Consider the following 10,000-nt stretch of genomic DNA (forward strand, 5'->3'; position numbering starts at 1 on the left):
ACTTATTATACAAATAAAAGTTATCAGGAAAAATAAGATTCTAGCCTTTCGATCATCATTTGAAATATAATTATCGTTTAGTTTTTTTATTAAATTTTCTTACTATATGTGTCCTTGATTGTAAGTCCAATGCTTTGCGTGGCTGCTTGTTGCTTCTTTCTCGGTTCAGTTGACACCCAAAAAGTTATAAACTACTATTATAATCTTACTATATGTTTATATACTTAAAAGATATTAGTATTATGCTTTTATGAGCAATATAACAAGAATTAAAACATTGCTTTTCTAACATAATTTTAGGGGATTAATTTGTTACCTCCTTTACCCAATTTTTACTTCTATTTTTGCAATCCCAAGTACTGCGTAGGGGTGGGAGGGGGAGCAGTAACATATAAGCTAGAAACTTTCAGCTTTTATAAAAAAAAAAGAAAAAAAAATATCATCGTCGAATTATCAATGCACAATACAATGGACAACGTAGACGTTTCCAAAATATTTTTTCATTATCGACCATGCTATAATCTTTTTCGTCTGACAAGTCATCATAATCTACAAAAAGTGTTAATGGCTGTGAAAGCTTTCATTTATAATCAGAATAGAACGAATAACTATAGGCTGAGTCTTTCCAAATTGCAACGTTAAAGAGAGAGAGAGAGAGAGAGAGAGAGAGAGAGAGAGAGAGAGAGAGAGAGAGAGAGAGAGAGAGAGGGGTGGGGTATATATGAGTTTTAGCAATGTCACTTTTTTAAAGTAAGTTTTTTTTCACTTTTTATGAGTCAGATTACTTTCTAATTTTACATTGTCATTCCCGGTTACCTGCTTTTTATCATGGTTTATAAAAAAAAAAACTTTTTTTTTTTTTTAAATGGTGCTTTTTTCCGTGTTTTTTAGTTCATTTCTTCTTTCAATTTTGATATTCTATAATACTTTCTCTTTTTGGTTCTTATACCAAGAAAGCCTATGGCAATGACAAAAGAGAAATCTTAACTGCAATATTAACGTCTCTCTCTCTCTCTCTCTCTCTCTCTCTCTCCTCTCTCTCTCTCTCCCTCCTCTCTCTCTCTCTCTCTCTCCTCTCTCTCTCTCTTTAATTAAATAACATAAGAGCTGATGAGAGATCATATTCGTTAGCCCTTGTCTCATAATTTTCTTGAGACAATCCTTGCCGAGCTCTTTCCACATCAATCAGGTTTGCCCGGTTAGTGCTACGTTTAGATACGAAGATGTTACGAAACATGAATCCCTGACCTGGTCCTAGCCAGCAACAACAATCATTTGGGACATAATTACCGGGATCCAGCAGGGGCTTTTTCTTTAGCTACTGCAGTTACCAGTTCAAGTGTCCCCATCCATTTCGTCTATATTTGAGTTTGAATTAAAGAGGCAAAAGACTATTTAGCAATTGGATAACACTAAAAGCGTTTGAAAAGGAGAGCATGAACTTTTGGATGAAGCTTTTTTTTTTTATTACAGGCTTCATTCTATAACGTCTTTTACGCACATGACTTCTAAAAATCTTAATTATTTTCGTTCGGGGAAGGTTTGCGGCTATTACCAGATTTTTCATTTTTTCATTTATGGTCAAACAGTTTTCTTGCTTTTTACTCTGACCGGTTTTATTTCATGGATTGTTTTACTACTGCACGAACTCGTGGAAGAAGTTACACATACTGTATATATATATATATATATATATATATATATATATATATTATATATATATATATATACTATATATATATATATATATATATATAAACATATTTATATTTATATATTATATATATACATATATATATACACACACACACATATATATATATATATATATATATATATATATATATATATATATATATATATATATATATATATCTGTGTGTATGTAAATACTGTATATATAATATATATATATATATATATATATATATATATATATATATATATATATATATACTATATATATATATATATATATACAGTATATGTATATATATATGTATATATATTTATATATATACATTATATATATATGTGTGTAAATACTGTATATGCATATATATATATATATATATATATATATATATATATATATATATTATATATATATATATGTGTGTGTGTGTGTGTGTGTGTGTATATTTATATGTATTTATATATATATATATTTATTTTATATAATATATATATATATATATATGTATATATATATACGTACATATATATACATACATATATATATATAAATATATATATATATATATATATATATATATATATACGCATATATATCCTGTTTATGTATATACATATATATGTGTATATATATATATATATATATAATATATATATATATATAGTATATATATATAAACATATACGCATATATATCCTGTTTATGTATATACATATATATAATATATATATATATATATATATATATATATATATATAATATATATATTATATATATATATTGTGTTTGTGTTTGTTTGTTTGTATGTACTGTATACATTTATGCGATTTTAATACGTTTTATTCTTCTTTCTTTAGGCTCGTTAACCAAGAAAGGAATTACCTTTTTATATTTTTCCTGCAATTATCTATTGGGCTAGATTGCTTGCTCTTTGCCATGTGTTAGGTCTTTAAGAATCTAAGGCATATAGTAAGGGCATATATATATATATATATATATATATATATATATATATATATAGTATATATATATATATATATATATATATATATATATATATATATAGTATATATATAATATTATATATTACATGTATATATATGTATATATATATATATATATATATATATATATATATATATATATAATATATATTATATATACATGTATATATATATATATATATATATATATATATATATATATATATATATATATATATATATATATACATGAATCCACGTATAGGTAATCGTTTGATACATTTTATTATTGTTTCACATCTCTCGTTGACTCTAATTATGAATCGTAGATATGACTAGCTCCACATTATCTTTGATTTTCAATATTGTAAATTTTCTAATGTTTCCACCATCCAAATATCGTTAAGTCTATTTGAATGAAAACAGTGTTACACTTTCACTTTCCCTGCAACTGTTCTTGCGTCCTCCGATCCAATCCGATTCCTAATAAGCACGACTGTATTATTGAATCACCTGCTGCTTGATACAATTGTTGCCTCTCGGCTGATTGATGTGCGTGATATGGCACGCACTCAAGTTTCTTGCAATAGTAACGCTTTAAGCAAAAGCGAATTATTTATTTGTGCAATTTCAGACCCAAGCAATAATCATTTGCCCCGATGGGCGTACCTATTGATTATGTTGCACAAGGAGATGTATCGTGTATGCTTGTTGCAATACGAAACTCTTAATGGTGTGAAAATTGTGGAGTGAGAAAAGAAAATCAGTTTCTAACTAATACAGTGCGTGTGTATGCCTCTTCATTTAGTTATTATCTTATTTTTTTTTGTATTGAATACCCTTTTTTAGAATTAGTGAGAATTTTCCCACTTGTAACACCGTTTTGAATGTTTGCTTCGAAGGTTCAATGTATACGTTTGAGAACTTCCCCCCCCCCCCCCCTCCCGCCATTTTTATTTTTATCAATTGATATAGTATGTGCTTAACGACTGAATGATATATATTTAGTATGTGTGTATGTTTATGTGTGTGTATGTGTTTTCCTATATGAATTTAAAAAAAAGTCAACAAACCCAACCATATGAAATCAAATAAAAACATAGAAAGTTGTTATTCTAGTTTTCGAAATCGCGTTTGTTTTTGCAAACATAATCGTTGTGTTGTATTGTTCGCTATTCAAAATCACGATCATATACTTGTATAGATATTTATCTATATACATAATTGTAAAACTTTATCTGTATCTGTTTTTGAGGATTGTTTATTCTGAAGATCTTGAAATGAATTGAAGTTTCAGTGAAAAGCAGAGATCAAGTTTAATGTTGGGTGTTTATACCCAGAGCCCCTGTGGGACAAAGGTGTCATTTGACTGCAACATTTTACGTGTAAGAAGGTTAAGCTAATCTAGTTTTCCCTTCGAGCAGAGAATTCGAATCCAGTCTACATGCTGCAGAGATCGTTTTCACGAATTTAACATTATCAAGAGTATTCAGTTTAATTTCACTCTAAGAAAAACGAGAGTATTCTTAAATAACTGTGCAGTACTCAGTAATCTTATTTTCTTTTTCTTTTATAAAACACCCACGAGTAATGGTCGCCTATGATTTAAAAAGGTTCTATTTCAGTGGCAGCATTTTGTTTATTTAAATTTATTTAGTAAGTAATGAATGGGCGATTATATCATTTACGTCTTCATTTTTTTTTCTTTTAAAGACTATTGTATTTCAACAACTTGTGTTAAGTGACGAGGAAAAAACTCCATTTGCTGGTATATCCATTATTATTATTATTATTATTATTATTATTATTATTATCATTATTATTATTATTATCATATAATTCATATGGGTTCTCAAGTTGAGTTGTAGGTTATAATTGATATTATTATTATCATTATTATTACTATTATTATTATTACTATTATTATTATTATTATTATTATTATTATTATATAATTCATATGGGTTCTAATGTTGAGTTGTAGGTTATTATTATTATTATTATTATTATTATTATTATTATTATTATTATTATTATGCGTAGGTTATCAAGTTTAATTGTAGATTTGTATTAAAAATATTATTATTTTTTTTTGCAGGTTACTATTGATCGCGCTAACGGCGATAACGGTTAAACCAGATGCCTTCCACACGGGTTTCCCTCCTCCCCCTATTCATGGCGGGTAAGTTCTAAAACATCTTGTTTGCTCTTTCTTTCTCGTCTCTCTCAAGGCAAACGCTTTGGGAAATCTCAGTTTTTTCCTTTTGGGTTTTGCATGATATGAATCTCATTTTATGATGCACGGACTAAAATGTAATTATTATGATATACTGTATTTGTGATGCAAACGTTTGGGGCAATTCAGCAGACCATGGTGTGTTATTAATTTTAGAAGGGTGTTCATAATATTTAAAGTAGTATTTTAGCCTTGTTGATATTTAGTGAGCCCACATTGGATCATGTCCAAAAGTATTATCCCATAAGCTTGAAAAGAAAGAATTTTATAATTTGTTTTTAGTTTGATTAATGAGAAACCGGAGTAGCGTAAACGTATATATACATACACACACACACACACACACACACACACACATATATATATATATATATATATATATATATATATATATATATATATATATAATATATATATATATATATTTTATTTATAATCAATTGGTCCTACCAGCAATAACTTATACTTCAGAATCTTGGAGCCTTAGAACTTAACCTAGTTACAATTCAAAGAGCAATGGAAAACAAATAAAAGTAGAGGATATTATAACAGCATGTAAGAAAAAGAAATAGACTTGATCAGGACATATAATGATTATGAGAGACAATGGATGGACAACAAGAATAACAGAATGGGTCCCTAGAGATTGCAAACGAAGCAGGGGTAGGAAAAGAGGACAGTGGAATGACAAGTTAAGAAAATTTGCTGGTATAAACTGGCATAGAAAGACTATAAACAAACGGGAATGGTAGGGCATGTCTGAGGCCTTTGTGCTGCAGTGGACTAGCTACGGCTGATGACAATGATTTATATATCTATATATATATATATATGTGTGTGTGTGTGTGTGTGTGTGTGTGTGTGTGTGTGTGTGTGTGTGTGTGTGTGTGTGTATCACAAAGTGTTTAGGGAGCGAGTTTGTCTCTCTAGTGATGAATCTTAAATTTACATGTACAAATGACTAATGTGGAAGATTTACGTCACGATGTTCATCCAGTATTCAACGGTTAAGGATGATTGTGACAGCTACTCGTGTAATTCTTTTTTAGCGTAATTCTTTTAAGGGAAATGGCTTCATATTGAAAAAGAATGAAGGTTTTAGGTATTTCTATGCTCTTCGTCTTTACTTGCTTGCTACCCACGTTAGTGATTTAAACACCATGAACAGAGTTCGTCGCCCATGTCAACACATGTTAATGGATTCAACCCAAATGCATTTCGTTTTTTTATTTCAAGTTTAAAACAAAGACATAAAGTAATCCTACGAAGATCCATGGGTGTCCTTGTGGAGTCATCATCCTTCTATTCGTTACCCTGATTCTAACAGGAAATGTCGACTTCCCCAAGTCTAACACAAGGTCCTTTAGATATACTCAATGTCCCTTTGGTCTACCACCAAGGTCCTTTAAATATACTCAATGGCCCTTGGTCTACCCCAAGGTCAAAATCTTTTACGATCTATGAATTAACGCAAAAACAATCCACATACCTCAGGTGGAATAACACCGTATCTCTTTCAAGGCAGCGCTAACACATCCTTCTGTTTCCTCTATATTTTCTCATTCCACCTTTTTCTAACTCCATCTACGCCGGGAAAGGAGGTAATCGCAATAAAGAAACCCCTCTGTCTGACATGGCTAACCACCTGCAGAACCCTTCCTTCTCCTGTATACTGTACTTGTTCACCCTGGCTAGAACGAGCACTAGGCGTCTTCTTCGACGTCTTCCTCTGCATTCAAGGCAAGCCACTTGCCTCCTCTTCTTATCTTCTTTTTTTCACCGGTTCCTTGATTTGTCATTTACCTCACGACTTTTATCGAGTTGTTTAGGGTAGAAGCGTTATGTTTTTGCTTGATTACATGAAAATATTAATTAAATGTTATTTTTTATTGCAAAAAGCAATAAAGATATTTGCTATTGTTGATTTTGAAAACGCTAAACCTCGTTAAATGATAAGTATAATTGGTGTTTTAAGTGTCAACAAAAAAGGTTTTTTAATTCCTTTGATTTTTACTGGTTCACTGAAACATTCATACATTAACCTCCTTATTGTTTTTTAAAAGACAATTTATTACTGTAATATTCTTAAACATTTTACGCTGACATGAAGAAGTCTCTCTCTCTCTCTCTCTCTCTCTCTCTCTCTCTCTCTCTCTCTCTCTCTCTCTCTCTCTCTCTCTCTCTTTCTATTCAGATATATGTAAAAATTTATATATATATATATATATATATATATATATATATATATATATATATATATATGTATATATATAGATGTATGTATATATATATATATATATATATATATATATATATATATATATATATATATTTATATATATTTATATATATATACATATGTATATATACATATATATAAATATATATATATATATATATATATATATATATATATATATATATATATATATATATATATATATATATATATATATATATATACTCGGTGGATGTAGTCACAGGCAGTAATGAACGCAGAGATAAAAAGGATATCAGGAACTAACACTTTTCCTGTCCACACTATGATATATATATATATATATATATATATATATATATATATATATATATATATATATATATATATATATATATATATATATATTATAGGGTTTCTTATACACGCAGCCATTGAGACCAGCGATCATCTCTGGATCGATTACTGGGCGAGTAGGCAAGCTTAAGACATATTCCATTTAATCCCATTAAGTTTAAGTTTGCCTTTATAGTGAACTATGCCCTTGGTATAGAATGGACTGTGGACGGTCTCCGACAGACCGGAGATGGCCAGGGGTTTAACCTCATCCCCCAAAAAACTTGCTTTGAACAGAGAGAGAGAGAGAGAGAGAGAGAGAGAGAGAGAGAGAGAGAGAGAGAGAGAGAGAGAGAGAGAGAGAGAGAGAGAATGATTTTGAAAAGAAGCTGCGATTGTAAAATGGTTCAAATAATTGCAATTATTCCTTATTGTGATACGGAATATTATTGCGTCTGAATATATACGTTATTCAGTGTACAATGCTGTAAGACGTAACAAGCAAAGGGCCGGTTTATTTACGTGTCCATTTCATTATGTTTGATGTAACTGATAGCTGCCCAAATTTCTCCTATGATATTTTGTAGGTCTGATCTCTAACTAGAGACTGAAAATATTTCTTTTTTGCCAACAGTACTTCCCTGATAATCAAGTTCAGAATTTTTTCATATTTAAATACTTGAATCAAGAACATGTTTTTCTTGGCATTTGGAATATTTCTTAATGTTTTTTCTTTTTAACAATTTGTCTTCAGGCGTCTGGTCGTGAGGGGTCGTTCCATATTTGGTATTCAAAATAATTCCTTACTTGTCATTTTATGGTTTTTCTGGATAAACAGTTCATCGCTTACCTCTTTCAGACATCATTTAATTTTTTTATAAGTATAATTATGAATTGTATTTATATGTGTATATCTATTCACTTTGGTTATTGTTGTATGACCACTACAGGAATCTTATTGCAACTTAGACAAAAATTGTTTGATTAAATTTTCCAAAGAAAATACGTTAACCCGAAAATTTAATGGCAATAATATTTTAGCAGAACGTCCATGGTAACAAGAAACACCTGCCTTGATTTCATATTATCCTAGAAACAATTTTGTTTTCATTAAAACGTTAAAATTCACTTGAATTCAAGTAAGAGAATTATTGTTTTAAAAAACTAAAAATGTCACGTACCTTAGTCAAGAGAGTAACATGTAACCACGATTTAGTGTATCCTATGCAAATGAAGGCATAGGAATTATATTGGGTGTCTGGCTTGAAATAAGGCAGCAAAATCACATTTGATGAAAAAGTAGAATATCACTCGATTCCAGATCTTACATTCTACAAGTCAATGACCTCCCAGGCCCCAGTACACGGCCATTTGGTTCAAAATCCATTAATGCAATCTAACGAGAATCCAGGAACAAAAGAAATGTTAGATGTAATAAAATTAATGTGACCCCGCCTTACGAATGACATTTAGGGATATTGGATTATTATAAGGTATCTTGGTTATCGATTACGCTTGAGAGAGACTGTGAGAGTATTATGTTGCATAATACCGAGTACACTATTTCATATCACACTAGAAAATTAAAAAGAACCAGTTATACATCCAAAAGAAAATTCAACTCATACCCACTAACACAACAACAATAATAGTAATTGGCTTTGACGCCTTAATCATAAATTCATTTTACAAAAACAAAAGAAAACTAGTAAATCATAAATGACTACTAGTGGGCATAAATTGTACAGTACTTGTAGCATATTTCATTTAGTCACCATTTGCATCATTTAGATCCTTGCTGTTCTGTTTATTCTGCATATAGTAGTGCTTAAAATATACCTTTCTGCCATTGCTTTGGTAATGAAGTACATTTGTGGTCATTCCACTTATTAATGTGCACGTCTGGAATTTTTTAATGTTTATTTTCACCTTACAAGTTTCCATTTACCTCTTTTCTCTCTGTTTTCAGGTTCCATCCCGGCGGCCGAAGCTTTAGCTCAGCAGGACCTCGATCTGACAACAGTCATTGTGCCCTTTTAATCCCAGGACCGGGTAAATCGTCTTCCAGAGATCATGCCATTGGTGTATTCAACGGTATCCAGTAAGTGTGCTTTCTCTTTTCGTCGTTACATTTTCTTTTCATTCTAAAATGATTGGGCAGATTTTCGTGTTCTTATAGTTGGACCATTTCTGCCATTTTGCTATATATCTTTTTAGCCATCAGAGATTTAGAATATGCAATCTCATTCTATTTTTTCTTGTTGGCGTATCACCTGATACAATAAGGAAGTGTCAGTTAGTAGATGAAAAATATCTATAAAAATTGTAGATTACATTCGATTTAACATCCTATGACTAAAGGTTTTGCAGATAAAACTTTAGATGACAAGTTGACATACTTTTATCATCGAAAGAGTAAAGGTGATGTCTATGTGCAAGCTGAAGAAACAAACTCCCACATTGCACTCTTAAGTGCACTGCCGATAGGCAAACCTAGATTTGTAGGTCTTGGAGCAAACTAATGTAACATT

The 10,000-nt window shown here is 30.0% G+C and overlaps 1 protein-coding gene across 1 annotated transcript in view; it reads left to right on the plus strand.

The window, feature by feature from the left end:
• The window catches only part of LOC137642590 (peroxidase-like), a 170,493-nt gene that overhangs the window by 127,309 nt on the left and 33,184 nt on the right, over nt 1–10,000 (plus strand). Inside the window, exons 2-3 of the mRNA XM_068375281.1 lie at nt 4,778–4,861; nt 9,439–9,570. Coding sequence (XP_068231382.1) covers nt 4,778–4,861; nt 9,439–9,570 — 216 coding nt within the window. The remainder of the gene's footprint in view (nt 1–4,777; nt 4,862–9,438; nt 9,571–10,000) is intronic.

This window comes from Palaemon carinicauda, chromosome 6 (assembly GCF_036898095.1).
Source record: "Palaemon carinicauda isolate YSFRI2023 chromosome 6, ASM3689809v2, whole genome shotgun sequence".
NCBI lineage: Eukaryota > Metazoa > Arthropoda > Malacostraca > Decapoda > Palaemonidae > Palaemon > Palaemon carinicauda.